Below are 25,693 nucleotides of genomic sequence, written 5' to 3'. Positions count from 1 at the left end.
ACATTTGGATGTTTTCAGATTGAAATGGAAAAAGAAAAACTGTTCTGAGATTTCCTTTGAGCAAATGCATCAAAATATGACCATCTTCACTCTGTCTTTCCTGGAGTAGTGTCAGCACCCTCTGGCTCAGCCTTCAGCAGCTTCCACCACCTCTCCTTCCTTTCCCAGCTGTCTCTCTGGTGCTGGAGTTTCTCTTATCTCCAGAGCCACTCCCCACCTCTGAGCACGTACTTCACCCTCACAGCTCCCCCACCTGCTGGACCCTGGTGTGCTGCACAGATCATAAATCTTGTTGGCATTAGCAAATCATGTTGCTCTTCTGGCTTTTGTGGATGCTTTCCAAGAGGTGTGACTGAGCCGGGCTGGTACCAAAGCACTTCTGTACACCCCTTTCTGTGCTTGGTATTGATGTACTGCCCACTCAGTCTGAAGAATGCTGTCATTCTCTGCTATTTCAACACTGGCCATGAATTTTACTCAGTTTTACGAAGTAGAAGGAAGCAAATTTGTTGTATCTACCATATTGAAATGAATGATTTATTTCTTTTTCTTTTGCAAAGTTACTCCATTTCACCAGTTTCCCTCTTATTGATTCCTTGCACTGTTAGGACAGCATCAAACAACTCACCAAACATCCTTCACATTCAGCTCAGTTCGCTGGGATTTTTTAAGGAGACCAATAAAACTAAAGTAAAAAAGTGATGCCAGGTCTGTGAAGTGTAAGGAAGCATCGCCTTAGGATGCATCACCATTTTCTACCGCATGAGAATCAATCTAAGATCCAATATTGCTGTGAAAATTTTTATTTGACAGGATCCTGAGATGCCTGGGAGAGCGGGGCACTACAGCAGGAGGCAATGAGCAAGCAAAAGACCAAGCAAAACAGGCAGAAAAAAAATAGCAAAGCCAAGACACGCAATCAGCCATTAGCAATCTGCGTAGATATAACTGCTGGAGTAACAACTCTTGTTGTTTTGGCTGTCTGTGAAGAGTTCCTGCTTGCCACATGCACACAATAAGACAAGTCAATACACAGGTCCCACATGACAGGACAAAGTCTCTCATGGTGCTGGGCATGAACTTGTTAGACAAAATATCTGGCTCCTCATATTCCAGCCTGAAATACAAGAACTTCTGTTTGCATTTGTGCTACTGCTATCAAGATGACATTGCAAAAGAAACTTTAAGGACATAAGTGAGATAGAAGGGCAGCACTGCTGTGGAAATAAGCGTTGGAGTGACAATAAGAAATATCTCTCCTTACATGCTGGAATGGCCAGACTCCTAGCAGGACAAATGTGACAACTATGGTAATAGTTATGACTGCTGGGGAAAAAATTAATTCCAATTGTATTTTGCATGCAATATTGAGGGCATCAGGTGAGGTGCAATGACAAGTATTTGAATAGCTCTATTGGCTTAGCATGGAGTGACACTAATTTGAGCACCAGAACAAAATGGAGCAGGAGCTGGAGGCCAAGATCATCTCCATGACTGTGATTATCAAGATATCATAGAATCATAGAAGGTTTTAGGTTGGAAAGGACCTTGATGATCATGTACTTCCAACCCCCCTGCCATGTGAAGGGCTGCCAGCCACTAGATCAGAGTACCTAGGGATGTTTTTGGATGGTTCCAGGGATGGTCATCCACAGCTTCTCTAGCCATCAGTGCCAGTACCTCACCATACTCTGAGTATCATCCATGACTGTAGCAATAATCGTATTCATTTCTTTATTAAGCTTTGTTTTAGAAGTCATCCAATGACCAACTAATTAGGAAATAATCTGCGCTGTACTCAGGAATGAACTCATCATGCTGGTCTTTTATTCACTAGAATCTATTTCTTAAGTATTTTGTAATTTCTCTGTCTAGCTCAAAATTTATTTGTCCAGGGAATACAGCTGGGATTTAAGGATCATCTAGGAAATCATAGAAAAAGCAGTATTTTACATGCACCCCCAAGAAGAAAGCAAACACACAAACTTTTTTAAAAATCTGTTCAGCAATCTGGGCTGATCCAACCCAAATGACATTTGAGCTATTACCACTTCTCAAAGCCGGCAGAGACACAGTTGAAGGTGGTGTTCAGTGTGACAGCACATTGTGACATTTCCCATGGGACAGGGAATAGGTCTAGCAACTGATCTGGAAATAATGCTGTAAAAACAGATGTTTAAAGTATAATAAGGAGTCCTCGGCTTAGCATAGGTGTTCATACCACTGGGAAGTGTTCAGGAACTGTACAACGTCCCCGCTGTTTGTGTTGTGCAATGTTTTCTTACAACAGATAAAACAGCATTGCTTAGCAGCTGCAATTATCTCACCTAACAGATTTATTACACTTGAAAACTGCCATCATGCAGATTCTCTCTGGAGAGAACATGCAGTTACTTAGAAATACATGTGAAATATTTAGGGTGAAGTAATTCTGGCACAAGGAACATTGCATCTCCATAATTCTGTCCATTCTCTGTATAGCTTCTTTGTTTCACAGGCACTTTTAGAGCTTATTTCACTTGATTGCCAAAAGCAAATAAAGCCTGAAAATGTAAGAATGAGGCTGATGTAGAAGGCACTCACTGCAGAAGTACATCTGAAACATGCAAGCAGTGTGACAGACACTTCCAACTTCTTGCTTCCAGCAGAGTTGGAAGTGTCTGTCACACTGCTTGCATGTTTCAGATGTGTAACCACACTGAATTTCAGAGTGTAACCACACTGAATTTAGGAACGAATCATCCCAGGAAACTGTTATTAAAGGAAAAGTTAAAGCACATATACATGAAACTTTTTGCATTTATCAATTATTGCTCTCTCACTGCCTGCATTCAAACTTTGAGTCCTCAGATTTCCAGCTAGCTTTGAAGATTCTAAATTCTTTTTTTTTCCTCCAAAGACTTAAAGTGAAAAAGGATTTTCTTTGTGCTGTGGTCAGAAATAAATCAACATCTCACCCATAGCTACTCTGTTGTCTCTTAATCATCTCACCATTGTCATTTCAAGAGCACTGACATGACAGAAGCCTCATATATGCAGGTACATGGATGATGGGACATGAACTTGATCTTAGAACTGTAAAGATGTTCTTTCCAGAAAGGTAGAGATTCAGATGGCAGATATTCATCTTTCTAATATGAAATTCTCCTTGAAGCAGGTTACTGTCATCCAGATTTTTCTTTTTTTGTGTGTGTGTATTCCACTGAAATTTAATTGTGTTACTGACATCTTTCACTTCCAATGAATATTGAATTATAGAATAATTCCACAGGTAGGGATTTGGAGAAGCTCAGCTAAAAATATTCTGTGTTGTGAAGCTGGAATGGTTATGAAGAATGTGTGGATTTATAATTTCTTATCTAAGGAAGGGAACCATGGATGTTCACATCTGTGTAAGTGCAGTAACCACTGAGCTAACTGATGAAACAGAAGGAGTAATATTATTTAGTATTGATGATCCTTGAAGGAAGGGTTCAGAGTGCAGATTCCTAAATGGAATCATAGAATGGCTTGGGTTGGAAGGGACCTCAAAGATAGCTAGTTCCAACCCCCTGCTGTGGGCAAGATTGCCATCCACTAAATCATACACCAGATTGGGCTGCCCATGGCTCCGTCCCACCTGGTCTCTAGGTATGGGCCATCCACAGCATCTCTGGACAGCAGTGCCAATGCCACACACCCTCTCAGTGAAAAAATTCCCCAACATCTAATGCAAATCACTGGCAGCCCACTGTTTACCAGAAGTATTAGGAGAACTAATAATGTCAGCTGAGGTTATGTTGTCTTACATCTGAGCTGTGGCTATCCTCAGTGGATCACAGCCTGCATTTATTTTTGCTTCTGTTTTGTAAAACATCTTGAAACTAATATTGAAATATGAACTTTCTTGTACACTTTGAAGCTTTCAGTGCCAGCCAGATGAATATGCACTGTATTATCTGCCAACCAGCAGAAGCTTAGGGCATGCCAAGTCTCCAGAGGCACCACTCCGAGGCTCCATTACTAGCTTGGTTGGCGCTGGCTATACCTGCAGCATCAATTCTCTAGAAATTATCTAAGTTGTCTTTGAAGTATTCACAAATTATTTTGCAGGGGAGCAGAAATCTGAGGATGGTTCAGAGAGGTAAACCTCCCCGGGGATACTTCCACAGGTCCTTCAGTCAAAAGTACTTCTTGCTTGTTTGTCTTAAGGCATTATGTGAACTTTCTGCAGTTTGAAATGTTTTCTACCATTTCAAGTAGAACATCTTTTTCAGAGTTGATTTATCTGTTCAGTATCTGTACAACAGTGAGATCTGGGGTTAAACGCTCCAGACAAAAAGGAGACTTAACTAACACACAGAAGTGCAGCTAACACCTCTGAGTAAATACCATGCCCAAGTGGCTCTCTCTGGGTGAGATGGCACTGAGCAGGAGAGTGTCATTTCTCTTCCCAGTCAGTCACTGCCCTTTCTAACCTAATAGTCTCCAATACTCTCCCTTGCTGTCAGCATTCTGCAGCTAGGCACAGGTTTTTCACTATGCAGGCAGAATTTCTTCAAGTGGGCTATTTACAGATGGAATTAGATAAAAGAGCAATTCTGGCTCAGCTTACTGAAGCACTTCGCTCTCTCTCCTTGTAATTCATCTCAAACAAGTATGTGAAAAGCTGAAGTTGAGGGGGGGCAAGGAAAAATCTTGTTACCTGTCCACCCTCATGGTATTTCTCAAGATATTAGATGCAGTTACTGAGAAAATAGGCAGTTCATGAAACAAAAGCAAATGTTGATTACATCTGGGAAAAGGCTCAGACAGGAGCCCAGCTGCTATTCCAAATATTTAAGCCACCCAATTCAGAAGAGATCAAAATAATTTAAAAGGATTCATTGCCTTATTAAACAGTTTCTTCTGTCACTAAGCCACCGCATCATTCATTTCTTCATCAGTTTCAATATGAAAGATGGTGGTGAACTCAGAACATTTGCTAAATGATAGATCAGTATTACTAATTCACCCAGGGCATTGTACAGGTTTTCAGCTGACTCATCCAGCTGCCTGGTGCCAATCTGCAGCAGGTAAGGGTCTTTTCACAGCAGTAACATTAGCAGATGTGAGAGGTCACACTTAGCTGTAATTTTTAATCAGATGAGCTTTATTGAGTGCATTCATTGCAGTCTAACAGTGGTCTGTCCCAGTAATTGTTAGGTAGGCACAATTAGCCATCCACAATCCAGGATTAAGGGGTCATGAACATGACTTAAGGTAAATTTTAATGAATATGAAATATTCATTTACTCAGAGCTAAATATCCATCACATGAAAAAAAAAAGTTATTTCATTTGCTGTGTAAAAATAGCGCCAAAGTTGCTGGGAGTTCTGGAGATAAACTCCTTGGTATTTTTAACAAGCAGAAAGAAGAGGAGGAGAAACATTTCTACCTTGGTATAATTTCAGTGTAATGCTTTTGAACCCCTCCTCAAGCTGCTCTACCTGAGAGGCCCACCAGATGTGGTCCTGTGGCATGGCACACATGCCTGCATGTGAGAAAGCAGAAACACACATCACATGTATGCTATATTCACTGGAGCACCTCTCCTATGAAGAAAGGCTGAGGGAGTTGGGATTGTTCAGCCTAGAGAAGAGAGAGCTCCAGAGAGACTTGATTATGGCCTTCCAGTACTAGAGGGGAGCTTATATGCAGGAGTGGGACTGAACTTTTGTAGTTAGTAGTTAGTGATAAGATAAGGGGGAATGACCTTAAACTAAAAGAGGGGAAATTTAGGTTGCATGTAAGGAAGAAATTCTTTATTCAGAGGGTGATGGGACACTAGAACAACTTGCCAAGAGAAGGTGTGAGTAGAAGATAGAACTTGTGCTTTGTGGGAGTTGTTCAGCCTCAATGGACAGTCATCTCTGGTTTCAGTGAGCAATGAGATTAATCTGATCTTTCAATAATTTTTCAAATTGGGTCTGGTTTTGTATTTGTAAATCCTTCTCTATCAACATTATTGGGCATAACGTTGTGTTCTGTTTTTCAGTAATTAGTTGTATCTCCTTTCATGGTGGGATATGCCATCTCTATGAGACTCTGGAACTGGAAGGAAATAATAAAAGGGATTATATCAGGGATGGGATGAGGTCTGCTCCACAGTGGAAATTCAAATGGTGTGGTTGTCCCACAGTGCCATGTGATCACGTGTCCAAGTGCAACCTGGCATTAGTCAGACCTGGTTTCCCATAATACATAAGGTGATCACTTCTGTGCCCTCAAACCACAGAGGAACAAAAGCTGCAGCACAAGAGCTGAACTTCACTGCATTGTGTCAGGGGAACCTTGGAAATCTGATCAAAATATCTCGGAAAATGATTTTATTCTTCTGAACCATAAAAATGGTTTCTCAAAAAACTTTAATGAAACAGAATGATTTCACACAGGGAAAACTTATATTTTGAAGACCACTCATTACATCTTTTTGAGCCATAAAAGATTAAAGGAAAAAAGAAAATGAGTAGGCCTCAGAACAGCTCAAAGGACTCTTTAGGCTTGGAAAAAAATCTTGTTGCAATACCAAAGGAGTTATTTTAGCATTTCTCCTGATTGTTACTTTGTAAGAACATTTCCTTGTTTAATTGCCTTTCTTTGCTGATCTTCATTTTTTACCAAGAATATGCAGGAAGTGTTGTTAAGTAGTGCCTATCAATAGTAAAATGCGGTAAAGAATGGACTGAGTTAAAGGAGATACAAGGATTTGGGGGAAGCAAATGAATGGAGAGCAAAGCCACTATGCTTTTCTGAAAGATGTTGTCATCATACTTGGCTGCGGTAGGGCATGCTTGAAATTAAAACTGCTGAAGCAAATGGAAAAGTCAAATTAGTTAAGAAGGTTTTAATGACAAATCCTATGGTATGAAGTTAGTCTTTGCTCAACTGAAATTCCCAAGAATTTCACTAGGAGTATTGCCTGGAAAAAGGCTGGAGGGATAGGCATTTGGATTCGAAGAACATGGTGGGATGCTTCTGGGTTAGTTTTATGGTACATCATAAAATAGTGGGCTATAAAACCAGAGGTATATAATAAAACCAAACTGCAAACACTCTATAAAACCATTCTTTCTATTTCAACTTTAGGGGAAAATGTGACTTAGGAAATGAAGGAACAGTCTACATTTTCTGCAAATCTCTCCAACTAGCCAGTATTTAATGTAGGAAACTGAATGGGAGACAATAGCTTTCTTTCACACTTCAGCATATTAATAACATTTAGTTTGGAAAAATGAATACTTGCTCCTAAAATGGCGACTTCACATGAATAACATATTACCTACACTTAGTTTTCTGGACTTTTTTTAATATTTGAGCTGCTTCAAAAGTACTGTCTTGTATTTCTTTATGTTGGCAGTACAACCATGACACCCACAACATCAGAAGCAGTTGATGTTGGTATGGTTGAGGTTGAAACTTCCCACCAATATTCCATTACGTGTTGTTGCTGTATGACAGATGGCAGCAGAGGGACAGTCTGACAGAATGGCGTCTGACATGGAAATGCATATGAAGTAAGGTATAGAATCAAATTATTCCATGCAGAATAAATGGCACCCACTGATATTCATCGATGCTTGCTGAACATTTTGAGACCAGACAGTGGATGTGAGCACAGTGAGGTGGTAGGTGGTGCATTCCAGCAGTGGTGACAGCGACATGAAAGATTAGCCACGTTCTGGATGGTCATAATTCATAGCTGTCACATCATGAAATGAAGAGCATCCTGATCACCTCATCTGTGTGAATTGACTAGTGGTGGTGAATATGTTGAAAAATAATGGTGTTTTGTAGCTGAATTTTTTTTATCAAACATTGTTATAAAGCTCTTTGTGCCTGCTGTAGTTTCCATGGAAATAAACAGGAGGCATTACTTTCAGAGCAATCTATGTATCATTAGAAAGAGGAATTGAAGCAAACTCAGATATACTCATGTATACATTTCTCCATATGACTTGTATTCTGTATTTCTGTCTTCTGGATGACAAACATTTAGGGGCCAGGTCTTTTCCAAAGCATCAAATATATTCCTATATATAAAAGGTTAGTCTTGTGTAATACGCACTGCCAATCATGTCTGGCAAAATGGTTATGGCTATATCTGCAGCTTGTAAAAGGTGACAGGATTTTATTTTTTGAAATACTTATGAGTTATGAGAATGGGTCCAAGATATGTGAGGAGTCCTATGTCTACCTATTCCAAACACTGCTACAGTACCTTCTCTTGCCTTTATGCCAGATACTGGACTTACGGGTTTAAAGGAAAAGAATCTAGTAATCAACATAGAACATAAAAAATGTATGTAAGGACACTGAGTATCAAATAAAATTGCATTAACACTGAATATGGAAATAGAAAACATGACAAAATAAAGTAAGATTATGTCCATCTTGATTTCTGAAGACTCCTTTCTGCTCTACGAAGTGGTCATGAAAGAAGTTGTCTCATTCATAGAGGAGCATAATAAGAATCAACAACCCTAACTTGGGAGACTGTGCCTTCAGGTGTATTTATGTGTTGGGTACAGACAATGTCTCCAATTGTCTTGTTGATAAGATTTCTTAGCTCAGGTGCAGTGTCAAGCAAATGCAGCTTTATAGTTGTTTCAAAGTCAGTTCAGGCCAGAAGTAGCATTGGTGCATTTGCACAAGGCTGTTTGGGCTGGTATTTGGTTGTAATATATTCTTTGTACAGCTCTATTATCCACTGAACCTCTGCCTCAAAGCCCCAGATAATAGAGAACTCACCTGTAGATTAAATAGCTCAAACTAGTACATTAATGGTGGTGATATAAGCATCCTGGAAGGACTGCTAGGTTTAGTAGAACTTCAAATGCTGTAACATTTGTTCTCATCTGCATTTTTTCATGGTCTCTTCAGTCAAATATTCAGTCCATGTTTTTTCATCTGCCAGGTTTCCAATATTTCTCATTAGTGTGATAAGTACAGATGAACCAGATATACATGAAGTCTCTGACTAGGCTTGGCCACACAATTACAAAAGGAAAATCCTTCTGTTGAGAAACATCAGTCTGACTGAGACCGGCTCTTTTGTGAGAACATGCTTTTGTCAACAGCATGAGAAGAGAAAAGCATTTTTCTTCCATATGCTCATCATATTTTGTTTTGTCTCAACTACTCTGATACTTCTTCTGGTAAAAGTGATACATTTGAAATGTAATTAAATCATTAAAAAAAATAGTTTATCAGTAAAAGCCTGATATTTCTACTTTTTTTTTTCCTTTTGTTCCAGACCAACAATGGAGGAAAATATTTGAAATTCAGAAGATCTTCAAACTTTATAGAGGACAGGAAGTCTGTTTTTTGACAGACAATGCTGCTTACTAGGCCTATACTTCACATTTTCTGAGTGCAACGGTTGCTTTCAGCCTGCATTCTTTGAAGTTCAGGATGTCCCTTAAGGGTGGCACTTGTAGAGTGGCATTTGTGGGGTGAATTCTGTTGGTCTGTGGTTTACTCTCAGCTTGATCACTGTCAAATTCAGTGTACTCATTAACCTCCCTGCAACTTTATTTGTATGACTGAACCCACATGAACCCAAATCTCTGGGCTTTCCCATAATCTGATACAAGGCCACCCCAAAAAAGCCTTCTGATTCAGCTCATGCGAAAGGAACTAGTGCAAGAACCATTACACAACATGTAAGGTATATATGTATTTTCCCACGTCAGTCTCCACCCATCCCAGCCATTAACCAAGTATTGGTGTACCAGAAGACATCTTGCCAGACTCGGGTCAATGTGATAGGTCATTTGCCTTTCCTGTCTTCATCATAATGTTTATAACTTCCTCCTCTTTTCAGCAGTCAATTAAATGAATTCTCAGAAACTGGCTGGATTCCCTAGAGATTTCCAAGACAGAGATGGTAATGAACAGCATAGCTAGCATTTACTTCTCTTTAGGGCTGAACTTTGAAAAAAAAAGTTGATGAATAGTTTTGGGATATATTACAATTCATCCCCCCCAAAAATGTTGGCAAAAAATCAGGAAGTCATTACCAGAAAATAGTCTTCCTTGTTGGATGACATCAAGGATGACTTAGGTGCTGTATCTACTCCATTAGCCAGAAGGACTGAGATGCTGATAGCTGCCACATGCTCACCAAAGTCCTATTTTGTGACATGACAGAATAGACATAAACAGAAAAAAAAAAAAAGAAGTCTATTGAAATGAAAGGCTAAAAGCAGACTGTTTATTGTGGTTGCATTTTCTGAAAAAATTTAAAGCTAATTGTATCATTAAGAATAGAACAGCAATATTTTGTTGGGTACTTTTTCTGGATTGGCTTCTAATTGGATGATAGGTATACATGACTTTCAGCTTCAGTCCACCCCAAACCACCACCCTTACTTTATACTTTGTGACCTCTTGCCACAGCGTAGCATTGATAACTAAGCTAACAGACTTCTCTTTGTATTCTTCACTGGTCAGTCTGCTTCTTCAGACCTTGTCTTTTGTATAAATATGTATCTATGCGCATGAGCTGCTGAATTTTTGGTTGACTTTTAGTTCTTATGAAAAGGCTAAAAGATGGCTCCCAGGTCTTTTAAAATCTTCATATTTCCTAGTCAGCTTAGGATTGTTGGCTAGAAGCACTTCTAATTTCAATTTTCTCCAAAGGATGAGACCTATTCAGTGTATCCTGGCATTGGAGATGAGTGCATTCCGTGCCCTGCAGAAGCATTCTGGCCTGGATCTTACTGGAACTGGAAGCATCAAGTGAAAGGCAGTGTATCTCAGGAATCTGAGCTATTCAGTATGTCAACACCATTTGAAGAGCCACGTGTGCGTCATGTTCTTGTTTGCAAGCTAATTAGATTACTTGTTTTGAAAGATAGATTAATGAATTAATCACGGGGTGGGGTAGATGTTTTTTCTTAATGTCCTGAAACCAATTTAATATGAGCACTTTATTTTTTTTTTTCCCTATGAATGACTCATTTCTGAACTGGGAAACACAGAAAGTGGAAATGTGAAAATGATAACCATGTTAGAAAATTACAGTGGTAACCACAGCCATTTTTGGCAGAGCAAGTTTTCTTTCATGTTATCTGGAATTGCAGATAGTACCAGCAACCATGGAGGGAGGGAATGATATGGGAGCTTTCTAGTCAATAAATCAGAGTCAAATGGAAAAGGGTGTGGTTTTGATTGCTCAAAATGTCAGACAGGTTTCTAGTTTGCAAAATTCAGACCGCAGGTGGTTCATGTCTTGATATCTTCTCATACTGCAGCATTTAAGGAAATTTAAGGATATATTTTTATCTTTAAATCAGTTATGTTTTTGGGAAAATAATAGTAGAAAATTCACCAACTTTGATTTCTGGTTCATTCACTCAAAGGCAGAAACCAGCAGAGTGGGATCCGGTCCTGGACGCTGATGGTCACCTAAGCAGCTACACTGTCAGGCGTTTATATATGTACATGTATATTTTCACCTATTTTCCTGGTTTTCATTCTTCTAATTCTAGGCAGTTGCCCATCAGTGGGCCAAATTATGCATGTCTGTGGTCGTCTCACTCAGCCGAGTATCATGGGATACTGGCAGCTGGCACACAAGTAGGGAGGGAGCATAAATCCTGGGCCACACCAACATGTGCAGTTCTGAGAAGGACAACTGAATGAGCCGCAAGAAACACAGTACTCAGAAAATGAAAGGTGTAGCTATTTGCCTCCATAAATGGAGATAGACATGTATGTCTAGGGGCAGAGATAAGGTGCCCTAGACACTTTTTGAAGTGTCTGGGAAATTCCCACTCTATCAATTGGAGTTGGGTAGCTAAGTACCAATAACCAAACACTTCTGTAAATGTGGTCTTTGTTTCCCAATCCTTTCTAGTTCCAACTTTTCCAACTTCAGTGTGGCTGACATTCTGTGCAGATATAGCATGTGCAGCTGCTTTCCTTATGACCTTCATTTGGTTCTCTTTTATCACTAAAACCAAGGAAAGAACAGCGTTACTGGTGAAGGAGACACTGAAGAGACTAAACATTTTGCATTAAGGTCTCTCTGAGACAAAACAGTTTCCAGAGTTGCTGGTTATGAAAGCAACCATTTTTTTCCTGAAAATTGAATGTCTGCTAAATGGAAACTTAATGGCCAAAGCAAACAGAAAGACTGAGTCCGAATCATCTTTTGGAGCATGACTATCCAAGAGTCTGAAAAACAGCAAATGGATGCTAGTCATAATGCATCCCATTCCTGGGTATGGCATGTTATTTACTCCTGCATTATAACTTCTCCTCATGACTGCTTAGTTTGAATGCCTTGTAATAGAGGAAGAACTGCCACAGTCATTCAGCATTAGAAAAAGTACGGAAGTTGTGCACTGCTGTGTTTTATGGGCATTTGCTCCAGCACTACTGAGAAACTGCATCAGCTGGAAAACAAAATATTCTTTATTTTTAATGATTTTGGATGTCTGCTGGAGAAAAGAATTACCTTTAGGCTGCTGCTGACTACAGTGATGCATTTAGAAGGTCTGTTAATAGTGTGTGACTCACAGAAGACAGGCAGCTGTTTCCATTTCTTATTTCTTTTTGCTGTCTGTACATGAGCTGATGCATGATAGTTCTGTAATATTGCTGTGTGGCCAACAGTATGTGCAGTGCTGAAGGATGGAAGTCCATCTTCCTCTTCAGGCTCTCTCTCTTCCCATAGTAACTTCTCTATCCCTATCCGGAGCAAATACACCATCACTGTCCCTGCCAAGCTGGGATTTGCCCCCAGCTGTGCCCAGCACTAGTGCTGGTGTCCTCCCCAAACCCAGCAAGGCCTGTGGCATGTGTTGGGAATAGGGATTTCCCCCAGCAGTGGTTATGGGAAGAACACTGGTTGCCTAGACTCAGCTTGGTCCCTAGTTTCTTAGTGATGTCCTCAGAGAACTAATTTGCATTTCTGGAATTACATTACTCTTCACTTAAGATAAACTCAAACTCTGCATACCCTCTGCTCATTCTCGTGGAGCAAGACGCCAGGTGCCACATTCCCCGGCTCTGCAGGAGCACTGCAGCAGGGATTGGCAGTGTACAGCAGGGGAAGCCAGCTCAGCCACTTCTGAGTCTCCCTTCTTCTCTCCAGATGAAGATTTCCCAGCAAAGGCACCAGCATCTGTGCACAACTAGAAAACACACCTTCAGTCACCTCTTGAGCCTGCAGAGCCATGATGGCTTTTATATTCTGCCGATTTACTTTTTTCAAGTGTGGGAAACATGCCCTGCCTCTTTTTTTGGAGTCCTCTGAGCTACTTTCCATGGGATTCTGCAATTCACCATGGATAAAATCTCAATGCCTACAAGATTTAAAGGCATAATTCCATCTGCTGGTAATAGGAGCGCTAAGTACAGATGTCTGTTCAAAACTAAGGCACTAAGAGTTGGACAATGCTCTGCCAGCACCATTTCAATAGGTTTGCAAAGATCTCCTCTGTTGTATATCCGGAGATGAGAGCAGCTTTCCATCAGCACAACCACAGAGTGCAATCTATAATCTTTTTTTCAGTTGCAGTTTGAAAAAGAAGATTCAAAATTGACCAAAAAATAAAAATAAAATAAAAATAAAAACAGGCTTTACTTTAACACTGCTTTTTCTTTTCCCAGGTGTTGCAGCTTTAAATAGTTCTGTGGAAATTAGAATTTATTCTGATTTACACTGTCCAGTTTTTGTTCATCACAGCTTAGATTAGTTTACAATAAAATGATGCAAAAATGCCATGAGAAGATCAGCTAAAGGAGCCTGGTTTAATTGCGAGTACAAAATTGACGCTTAGCTTAGGTTTCCAGTAGCACTTAATACATCAGAAGAAAGAACATCCAAGCTATCCAATGACTTTATGTCTAAATAAGGAGATTTTAAAGTTCCTTCAACATAAATCAATCTCACTTTATCTCATTATTGCTTTACATTTTGATAGAAGTGGGTCTTGAAAATATTGAAGTTCAGTACTTTTTAAAGTTGCAAAGAAAAACTCCTGATAAAACCTAGTCAAGTCAACACCTTTAATATTAAGACAGATATTTTCCCATGTTTTTCTAAAATAGACTTCAGAGGAATTGTGATGCCTGTCCTGTGTGGAGACACACTGGGGTAAAGCAATGAGTTAGTACTTTCCCAGAGGGGAGAGATCTATTGCTTCACCAGAGCACACAGTCACTGACACTGAGCATCCAACAGTAGTGTGTGCACTTAAATAATAGTAGGGACCATTTTTGCTGGGATTTTTGCTCACTGACTTGCACCCATGGATAAGAATTGAAGAAGAGCACAGGTGAAGTGCCTCACACTGGTCCAACACCACATCCTTATCTCTAAATAGGAGAGAGATGGGCTTAAAGGGTGGACGATTTGGTGGGTAAGGAATTGGTTGGATGGCCACAGCCAGAGGGTTTTTCTCAATGGCTCCATGTCCAGGTGGAGGCTGGTGATGAGTGGAGCCCACCAGGGGTCTTTCTTGGCACCAGTACTCCTTAACATCTTTATCAGTGACACAGGCAATTGGATCAGATGCACTCTCAGCAAGTTTGCAGATAAGTCCAAGCTGAGTGGTGCAGCTGATACAATAGAAAGAAGTGGTGCCATCCAAAGGGACCTGGACATGCTTGACAAGTGGGCCCATGTGAATTTAATGAGGTTCAACAAGGCCAAGTGCAAGCTTTTGCACTCAAGTTAAAACAATCCCAGACATGTATATAGACTGGGAGAAGAACTTACAAGAGCAGCTCTGCTGAGAAAGACTTGGGGAAATTTTGTTTGGATGTTAGGAAGACATTCTTTACTCAGAGAGTGATGAGGCACTGGCACTGCTGCCCAGAGAGATTTCCCATCCCTGGAGGTGCTCAAGGATGGGGCCCTGGGCAGCCTGATCTAGTGAGTGGCAGTGCTGCCCAGAGCAAGGGCCTGGTACTGGATGATCTCTGAGGTCCCTTCAAACCCAAGCCATTCTGTGATTCTATGATTGTAAAGCAGATACATCTGCTGCAGTCAGAGAACACTGTTCTGTGCAAAACCACTGTCCTGCAGTTGATGGAGGTTGTTGCAATGCTTGGACTTGTTTCAGGTCCTGTTGAAATCGTGGGAGAGTCCCTCTGGCTGGCACTGTGGGAGCTGTGCTGACTCCTTGTACTCCAGCATGGCAGCCCATGTCCTTCAGAGAGCAGTAAATACCATTTGTCATCACTGTTTTTCTCATATGACTTCCCTCCCACTTATAGAGAGAAAAAATTGAGAAAATGTCTTTATAGAGAAAAATAAAGAGAGAAATTCAAAAGCTCTTGCTAGTCTTGCTGCTTTCTTCTGGAGGTTTTTTTTATACAGTATTATTTTTTAACATTGTTAAAAAATCAAGATTTCTGCTTGTTGAAAACTACTACTATGATAGGAAGCTTGATAATGAGGTATATTTTTCAAACTTGCTCTCTTGACTATTTGAGTAGCTTTTATTAGTATAATTTATCCTCTTTATCTGGCTTCCACACTCAGAGAAAAATATCCCATAGAGAATAGCGCTCATATGCATTTATAAGTTACTGTGAGTTTTAATGCTGGGCTTTGTATTAACCTTTAAAAATTTAAATCATGCACTGGCCTCATAGAAAAGCTGCTGCAGTTTGCTAAGCAAGCAGTACCTCACCACCCAGAAAACTCACCGAGCAAAAAACGTGTAACACAACTGTCAGATCTGTGAGAGAACTTCACTCATAGTTAATGTAGTAAGGCCTTCACTATATCAAATATAGTTTTATATATATATTTATATTTATATATATTTATATATATATATATCCACTATATATTTTCATGGTCTCTCTCTCTCTCTATATATATATACATATATAGTAACTTCACAAATATATATATTGAGTATCTAGCATGAGAAAAAAAAAAAAAGGGTTCATATTGCTGTATGCTCACAAGATTGACAATCACAGCTCATGGTCACATCAGTTGCTTTACACCACAGGAACACACTTTCAGACTTCTTGTTTACTTGGATTTTTTTAATATCACTACTGCTCATTAGGTTTTATATATGATGATTAATACATCTTCTCCACAGCAATTAAGTAATTTATCAGATGATAGACGTTACTTCACAGGACCACCATAAAACATACGTGTAACTGTCACTGTTGGTCTCTGTGCTAATTACCAGCAGTGATAGTTACACGTAATAATACAAAGCTTTCTAGAAAGATAATGAAGTAGATTTTGCTTTCAATATCACTAACGTAAGCGCTCAATAACTTTGGCACATCTGTGTCGTTCTTGCAGTTTTGCACAACCACAGCTGGAGCACATGTATGTAGTGCAACAGATTTCTGGTCACTGCCTGGATAACAGAGAGCTGCCCTCAGGTTATGGTTGACCTTAAGCTTAGGGACCAATTCTGTCACCAGTGATTGAGATGCAAGTTCACAGCTCATCACACACTGCTGAGAAGTGTCCAGCCTCATCCCTGTACCTCATGTTCCTTAGATCCATGTCTTTAAATATATTCACAGTGCAGTGATGGAGCACTGGCACAGGCTGCACAGAGAGGTGGAGGTCTCTTCTCTGGAAACATTCAAGACCTGCTTGGACACCTACCTGTACAACCTGGGCTAGGGAGCTGCTTTGGCAGGGGAGTTGGACTCGATGATCATCTCTAGAGGTCCCTTCCAACCCCTACAATTCTGTGATTCTGTGATTTACTTTTTTTTAACGTGGCTCATTGTATCTAGTGAACAACTGTTCATTAAGACATTCCACATTTTCAGCCTCCTCAGCTGAAGGATCAAGAGAGGAATGGAGACATTTCTGGCAGTTGGAAATCCAACTCCATCAATGCAACACCAACTGACTGCCATTTTGCTCATGATGTAATTCTGAGAAAGTCATTTATTAGTGCTGTTGCTGTTAAAATAAGACATAGTGAAATTTAGTCTCCCATCATTCAGCCTATCAGTAAAAAAAAAAATTCCATTATTTTTCTTTTTGACACTTTAAGTTTCCACTGACATACAAAGATGAAGCCACTCTCCTGCTCCTGGAATACTGCAAAGCCATTCCCTGAGTGTTGCACAGACTAAGGAGAAAGAATCAGTGCAAATTTTCCTTTTTATGGAATCTTTGATGTACTTCTTCACAAAGTACCACTAAGAAAAGAACCAGAACTATGGACTGCAATGGAAAGTTAAAGATCTGTGTCCATATTTGCAATGGCATTTAGTCAGATCAGCTTATTTCAGCAGCTGCTGTTAAGCAGCAGGTATGACTGTTCCATGCAAATCATTAGTCATGAGCTTCCAGGGAAGTCTACCTATGCAAGATGAGATGAACCCAACTGATTATAATCACTGCTTCCCTCCTCTGCAGCAGAAATTTGTGCTGTGACACACTATAGCAGTTGCTGGACACTGGCTACTATAATAAATGTTAATTTGCAGGATGGAGTGAGCAGCATCAATTTTCAACGTGGCAAAACGCTAACAGCTGACCCAACCTTGGGCCATGGTTGTTTCATCAGCAAGCTGAAGAAGGAAGTAAGTTATGAGTCATATAAAATGCTGTAGGTAATAGGGAATTATTTAGATTAGTCAAAGCCACAGGATTCTGGAGAGGTAGCAGAGTAACCTAAGCACATCAAACAAAACAGCAAGGTGGCAGCTGAAATTCCTGAAAGTCTTAAAAAAATAAAAAATAAATAAAAATAAAAGAGAGAGAGGGAGAGAGATTAAGACATTTACCTGGAAAGAAAGTACAATTTTTATTAGGTGGAATAGTAGAATAGAGACTGAGAAATTTCTACAGCCTCAATCTTGTTCTATTAGGAAACCTGTTAAGTATAAAAACTGTCTTAGCTTAAATTCTTGTTTGGTCCTAGGTAGGTAGGAGATTCAAACCTAAGCCTCTGATATTTCACGGAGTACCCTAGAAATGGGCTCTTATACTTTGAATATTTCCTGCATGAAAAGAAAGAGCACAGGGAGAGCCACACTGCAGGGGCCTGCAGCTGCCACTGCTGTGCTGGGAGGAGGCCGAGCCCATGCACTGTTAGCCCATTTCTAAAGCAGATTATTTCCCAGAGTGATGCTGCTGAAGGACAGCCACCCTCTGCTGTTAAAAAGCAGTTAAACTGAATTAGAACTTCTGAAATGGGCTTCTTTTTCTAAACCAGTTCACAAGCCATAGCAAATGCAGCTGGGGCCTCCCAAACCATAGTGCCAGGCATCCAGAGGGATACTCTGGGCCACCGCTGCCTGAAGATCAGCCAAAATTCACAATCTGAGGAAAGAGACGAGACAGTGCCCATTGGTTAGTGTGCTTCACGTCCCACCAGAGAGCTCTAATCACTCCCAAAGCTAGAGCAGCCTCTTGGGCTCAGTAAACAGCCTCAGCCAAAATCCTGGCAGCACCAGGCCAGCACACCCCAGACTTAGCTCAGGGCTGAGTCATGGGACAGGGCTAGGATGAAAGATCCACTGAAATAAGGCAGTTTCTTTCGAGATAAAGGACAAGAAATAGAGTGGTAGGATGACTACAGCAAGCAGTTTCCTGCTTCAGCCGCAAGCATGGAGATGAGAGAAAAATCAGAAAAAACAAATCTTGGCTAGTTTTCCTACCATGTACCCTCACTGAAATAGGGATAAAGCAGGCCCCTGAAACCATCCAGCTGGAACTGAAAGGAATTTCACATCTCAGCCCACCACCCTCACAAAAGCTAATCAGGCAGCATAGCATCAGACAGGACAGCCAGCAGCAGTCATCTGAGCCAAGCACCCTTTCAACTGCAGTTCCTAATGGAGCCAACCGAGCTGTAAGAACTGTCATGGCCGAATGACATCAATGCAGTTTAATGGCTTTCTTCACATGGAGACTTCAGCATAAGGAAATGATTTAAGAGACAGCTAAACTCTGCTAGTCATAATTAGTAGATAATAGGTTCCATAACAAATATTGGTGCGTGCAAGTCACTCAGGGTAATTAACAGAATCATATGAAAGAAAACAAGCTCTTCTTCCCAAAAAATTTATTAATATTACTTATCAATTCATAGTAGAAAACATTGTGAGTGAAATGAATTGAAATTCAGACACGGTTCAAATACAAAAGTGCAATAATATTGCCACAGGCATAACCTAAGAAATACAACAGTGCCTCAGATATGTGACATTTGCAGAAGCTTCTGTTTTTTTAACACGACCCATAAACACAGCTATCAAGACCCTCAGCAGGTGTCTTCAGTGTGTTTAATTAAAAAATAAAAAATAAAAAAATGCTGATTTATGCCATAGGAGGATCTGGAGTACAACTTAGTTGAAATTGCAAACATCATGACAAAGTATTATCAACATTTTCCTTCTAATACTCAAGTAGGTTACTCATTGTCAGAGTATTTTTCAAAATATCCCTGATCCCAATTCTTTCTGATGGGATGAACCAGACTTATGTTTATATTTCTTCTGTTACAAAGGCTAAAAAGTTTTGACTATCAGTGTGACTGTAAAGAGCTGCCTATTGAAATGACAAAGTATGTGAAACTGCAGGGCTATGAGCTTCTGAACTTCTGAAAGGTGCCCTCTATTTAGCAAGGAGAAGGTGCAAAAAATAAAAATAAAATCCATTGCACAAACTTTGCTTTGTATTCTCCTTAGTTACACTAAGGCAACTTCTTTTCAAATCTTAACTGATTTTAACAGCTGAAATATTCTCCCAAGGCAGTAGTAATATTCCCCCATAAAAACATGGAAATCTAAATATCTGGCAAAGTATTACTGTGAATACAACAGAGTAGAAGAACCATAATTAGGTTCATTCTGCTTCTATTAAACGCAGTCCTTTATAAAAAGTAAGTTGGAAAACAAGCAGTTCTGAAAGACAGAACTATATGTCAATGTACAAAACTGAGTGGAAGTTATCATACAAAAATGGAACGAAGAGTCAGCAAAGTGTTTCAAGCACTCAATGGCACATTAGATTTAAGACTTTGGGTGACGTGTCTGAGGCTTTTTGATCAGTTTTCTCATCATTTTTCTGCGGAGGAGATCTTTTGGCTTGTTGATGGTCGGTTTCTGACTCCCTGCTAAGAAAGTAAAGGAAGTAGTGAGCCATGCAGAATGACCAAGTTGTTATTACTCTTCATTGGACTTTTTTTTTTTATTATTATTTATGATGCTGTTAAGCCACTTGAACCCAATAATAACACTCATGTCAGAAACTGTCGCATGAGTTCTGGACACCCTATTCTCACACACAGTAAGGTTCTCAGTGCACCTACTATGGCACAGGACTCTGTTTTTTTCTTTGTTTGTCCTTTTCCTGAGAAAGAATGCAAGTTTATTCTAGTTGCCCTGCAATAACACCAGAATGTATGCCCCCCTCTACTTGCGAAAGAAAAAGAAAACTATTGCTCCATTTCTTTGAGCAACAAAAGGGCAAAATCTAATTATAACCAGTACATGTGGGAGATGGAACAAAGATAAAATTCTTTGGGTTCCTGCACAGAACAGGCTTTCCACTCAGATGCTGCAGAGTGCTCCAAGGCAGCAGTTGGGGTAATTTCCAGAAGAGCTGACAAAGGCCACACAAAGTGTGTGAGTACAGTCCTGAAAACCAGTACTTGACAAAGTACAACAGTACTTTACAAAAGTCTTTAACAGAGCACTGCCAGTTCATCTGCACACAGAGCCCTGGCACGCAGTTTCCAATTCATTTGCTTTCACTGCAACTGTTTTCTTTTCTACTCTAATCTTCTAAAATGAAATTATTCAGGTACCTTGTGATTCCAAAAGCTATACATCATGTTAAACAGCAGTTACATACTTACATAAAAGAGGCTAAGTGATTTCAACTTTAGACTCCAGAAGGTTACAAGAAAGATAATAGGGAGGGGAACTTTGGGAAGGGGAGAAGAGTAGACTAAGTTGCCTTAAAGATTTACCTAATGTTGCTGTACACTCCCAAGCTATAGAAATGTATACGTACATAAACTAATTATGCCCTTAACTATGGGCTTTGGTTGTCAACACCTTACTGAATTTTGAAATGCACAAGTAAATCATAACAAATCCTTTGGGTTTTCCTATCTGTTGCACTAATAACAAGACACAACTTTTCTTCATGTCTTTCTTCCCTGTGAAGAGGGAGCAGAGGAGAGCCCCCAGAGAGGATATGGCTGGATATGCAGGAACAGAGGGCAAGGTACTGAAGAGGTGATTTCCTTCCTCCTCTCTCTTTGCATGCTTAGGCTGGAGCCTGGCCCTACCACTTCCAGGGAGTAATAGATGCAGATTAGGTAATCATAGGCATCTCTGATAGAATTAGCACACCATTAAGTCTCCCTTATAATGCCAGAATGGCAGAGGTACAGTCAGAGTGCTATGCCACAGAAATAGTACTGCCATGAGTAACTGGCAAGCAGTATTTTTACTTCTGGGGTCAGTACTCACAGCTCTTCAACTACCAGCTGCAATAGCCATGGACTTCAAGCCCAGAACTGGATAATCATCTCCTGACTTAAGCCTTCCACACACCTTAAATACAGCAGTACCTGGGCACTGTAAATGTCTCATGTTTAAAATAGATACAGGTTTTGGTGGTGTTGTTGTTTTCGAAAGCGAAGTATATGTTAGGTACAGCCCTATTTTTTCCCTGTTAGTATAAATTTTTAAGTTTTGTGCTGTGTCTGCTTCCTGACTGTTCTGAGGATTTACATTAATTATGCTTTTCCCTCTCTCATAGATTTACATACCAAATAAATCAAATTAGAGTATTAGATCTGCAACAGTGGATATGAACATATTACTGCAGCTAACAGCACAACCATTTTGAATTACAAGCACAAAAAGTAGCTGGCTTGAATAAAATCATTAAGAAAAAAATATATATAGCCATAATTCCTAACCCTTCCCTCCATGGCCTCAGATTCCACACAAGTGATGAGGCAGAAATTTTAGCAGTGGGAATGGGAATGGGAACAGGCAGCAGAGAATCAGGAGAGGGTGTTAGCTGCTAAAAATGTTAAAGAAAAAAAGTAAATTGATTTCACAACTTGCTTTAATCCTACTTTAAAGCATCTGGAAGAAAGTAAAACCTTAATTAGTGTTGTTGCTCGTACTCAGCAATTTAAAGACTGATTCCTTGTGGGCTCTACTAAATTAAACAGTCTTTTCATGTGCCTTTCTTCACATTTCACTTAAAAATTAAAAATTGAGTAATCACCACACAACACTCTTCTCACATGAACAATTTAGCATTGCATCTCAGTTTTCCCCTCCTTTGAGAATACTTAGTTCAAACTGTAAAAAAGCATAATTTATAAAAAACATGGTGAGTAAAAGAACACACTGAACACCTAGTACTGGTGTATGGATTGGTTTATCTGCTTTTGACTGACAAAATACCAAGAAATCTTACCTTTTCTACAGACATTGTAGCAATCTACTTCAGTAACGAAGTTGTTGGCATTTCCACCACAGCCAGTGTACTTGAACTCCTTGCACGATTTACTCGTGGTGTCATAGTAATAACGGGGCACAGAAGAGGAGCACAATCCTTCATCCTTTGGGCTATAGCATAACAAGGGACCAGCTTGAAAAAGAAAAATGAGATCATTTATATAATCTCTATGCCTAGCATATTAAAACTTACCATGCAAGTAGTTTGGTTGCTAAACACCCATTACTCCAATTGAACTGACATGAGTGTTACCAATGACTTCAGAGGGTTACTATTCCTATGAGTTATACATTGGAGAAAGCAGCAGTCAATCCCAGAAAACAAACTTAGTAGTCCACAAGTGAAATTAATCTGCTTTTCCCAAATGCAGTGCTGTATTTGAGAAAGCAGAGATGTTCATGGGAGGCAGACAGCAGTCTGATTCTATATTTACAGGAACACAACAGCGATCCAGTGGAATTACCTCTGTAGGTGAGAAAGGAACTATTTTGTCTGCCCTTGCTACACAGTTTTGCTAGTAAATCCTGCCTAATTGCTACAAAAAGTACAAAAGCTCACCATATTTCTCACAAGGATGTTTGCGTTTAACAAAATCTTACTTCTGTTTCTGGAGACATTTCACTAACAGAAATTAAAAATAATTCAGCATTTGCTTAAGGAAATGGTGACAATCTGTCATCGACCAAAAATAACTGTCTCATAAAGCACTAATGAAGAATAGACAGCAACACTATTCTGGTAGCTGCTCTTTAAAGGCACTGTCCTGCAACAGGTATCAACCATGTGTTTATGAAAGCATCCATCTACAGTCACCTCCTTATAATTACCCTCTCTCCTCTTAAAAGTTGGTACGAAGAGGCAGGGAAGGGCCACGCCAGATGAGGCAAAAAGTCTTCCATCAGCAGTTGAATTAGATGGTGTGGAGTTTTCAGCACTCCCAACAGCATCCCTCAGGCTTGAATTCATAAAGGAGCCTCTGCATATATCAGGACATCACCTCCCTGACCATGACAGCCACAATGCCTTAGACATCTGTCCCAGCACAGATCTCCCACCTCACTGCCCTTCAGCTTACAGGTACACAGCTCCCTAGAAGGCAAGCAGCTGGCTGGGTGCAGCTGTGCTCAAATTTAAAGTCACTACATCAGAGTAATAGAGCACTCTCGGTAAAAAACGGGTGAGAGCAGCCACACACCACAACCTGAAGACAATTATAAGCATCTGCACTATAGATATCTTCACAATCACCACTGTGCAGGTATCTAGAGCAAAATACCAAATAAAGTATCATCTTCATATCGCTTTCAAACGATCTAGTTTATTAAGGATTTGGGACAACCGTTACTTTTCTCTGGCAGACAGTGATCCACACAGGACTGCAGGTCCTTGAAGTTGTTGCCATTCCCGTAGCAGCCCCCATAGACGAACTCCTCACACCTCATCGAACTCAAGTTGAAGGCATATCTTCTTATGTGCCCGCGGCAGGGTCCTGTGTCAGCCTCCATCCGGCACAGTTTGGGCACCTCTGCAACAAAAACAGTTTCACAGTCAGTAAAACCATCCTTTCATGCCCTCATCCCCACAGCACGGCATTGCATCCTCAGTAAAACCAACCCTTTGTGCCCCCATCCCAACAGTACAGCGTTGCACACCAAGTGTGGCTGTGCCAGTTGTAGCAAGCCTCAGCTTGTCCCAGCACCTGCACTCCTTAGTAACGTGGGACAAACTTGGCAGGAGGAATCCGATGCATTAATTAGACACTTGTTATAACACTAAGTTTGATTCTAAGGGAGGAGGTATGCACGTTCCCATCCAACACAGCTCCCTGCCCGGGCTGACGCAGCTCCCGAGGCGTGATGCCCCCCGCACCCGAGGGCTCTCGGTGCTCCGCACTCACTCTTGATGGTCCAGCAGCTCTTCTCGCAGTCGTCGTAGCTGAGAAAGTTGTTGGCGTTGCCGTGGCAGCCGCCGTAGCTGAACTCCTGGCAGCTCTGCGTGTACCTGTCGTAGTACCAGCGCGGCACCAGGGCGCGGCACGGCCCGTCGTCGGGGGGCAGCAGGCAGGCGCGCTGCTTGTCTGCGGAGACACAAGGCCGGGGATGAGCGCACCATCGCGGCCCCGGCCCCGATCTCCGCCCGCGCCCCGCTCCTACCTGTGAGGCCGCGCGGTGCCAGGGCGGCACAGGCCAGCGGCAGCAGCAGCGCGGGCAGCGGGAGGCGAGAGCCGGCGGCCATGTCGCGGCGGCGGGCGGGATAGATGCAGGGTCCCGGGAGCGGTCAGCGCTGGCCGGCCCGACGGCAGCGTTTATATGCGTCGACACGGCTTCCCCGGGCCGCCTCCCTCCTTGCGCACGTTGTGGGAGGGGAAGGGGTGATTCACGGGGCAGCAGGTCGGCGGCGGGGCGCGGCGGGACGCGCGCCTGCGTGAGCCCCGCGGACCGGGGCGGGGGGGGTGGGGGGCTCGGCCGGGGCTGCGCGGCGCTGGCGGAGCTCCACGGCCGTGGTACGGGACGGCTCCCGAAGAGAAATTCCCGTTAATGACGGAGCCCGGGCGGGCGCGGGGCGGCAGCAGCCCTCCAGCCGGCCGCATTCAGCCTGCTCTGGTGCTGGCCAACCTCAGGGACCGAGCCGGCGTCGGACGCCTGGAAACGCCGAGGGACGGACGGGTGTATGCCCGCTGTATGGGGCAGAGAGGTGGATTTCGGGAGACAGCACGGCTGGGTGAAGTCACAAACATACAAAAACACGCACAAAACTACACCGACACCAAACAGAATCCCGGTACAGTGTGATGCGTCACCAAGGGGGAAAACCGGATTCGGGATCTTACTGCTACAGCCGTTAATAACATGCCCTCATTTTTGGGTAAACTCATGATGTGCAGCGATTGTAATAAAGCTTCGATCCTCCAGTTGGAAAAAGAAAAAACAACCACCACGTTTTCTATTTCCAGAAAAAAAAAAAAAAAAAAGGCCGTCTTTCTAATATTAGGGAACTCTCATGTGATTTTTATACAACCAGGCTGATGTCCTTTAGCTTTCACTGGATTTTGTCAGAACTGCATAGGAAGCCATTGAAATTCCACTTCAAACAATAGCAGCAAAATGAACGCTGTCACGCTAATACCATTTTCCATTTCCTCTGTGCATGCACACATACAAAACAAAGTTTGAATTAAAACCTCTATCCATCAACCCTGCAGCTCAGTGTGGCAT

At 41.3% G+C, this 25,693-nt stretch overlaps 1 protein-coding gene across 2 annotated transcripts; it reads right to left on the bottom strand.

Moving 5' to 3' along the window:
• Positions 1-19,589: 19,589 nt before the first annotated feature.
• Positions 19,590-24,762, bottom strand: TFPI2 (tissue factor pathway inhibitor 2). Of its 2 annotated transcripts, none has more exons than XM_065731235.1 (5): positions 24,632-24,762; positions 24,376-24,555; positions 23,818-24,003; positions 22,437-22,610; positions 19,590-20,103 (listed from the first exon to the last, which is right to left on the bottom strand). In XM_065731235.1, the coding sequence occupies exons 1-5, from the start codon at positions 24,711-24,713 to the stop codon at positions 20,000-20,002; spliced, it is 726 nt and encodes a 241-aa protein (XP_065587307.1). In that variant the 5' UTR covers positions 24,714-24,762; the 3' UTR covers positions 19,590-19,999. The 2 variants fall into 2 exon arrangements, with proteins under 2 accessions (XP_065587307.1, XP_065587308.1); XM_065731236.1 differs by having other exon boundaries at positions 23,824-24,003; positions 24,632-24,760.
• Positions 24,763-25,693: the final 931 nt, after the last annotated feature.

Source organism: Cyrtonyx montezumae, unplaced genomic scaffold (genome assembly GCF_038088225.1).
Source record: "Cyrtonyx montezumae isolate F1298 unplaced genomic scaffold, pur_monq_1.0 scaffold_14, whole genome shotgun sequence".
In the NCBI taxonomy this organism is placed as follows: domain Eukaryota; kingdom Metazoa; phylum Chordata; class Aves; order Galliformes; family Odontophoridae; genus Cyrtonyx; species Cyrtonyx montezumae.
This window is presented reverse-complemented; position numbering and strand designations above follow the sequence as displayed.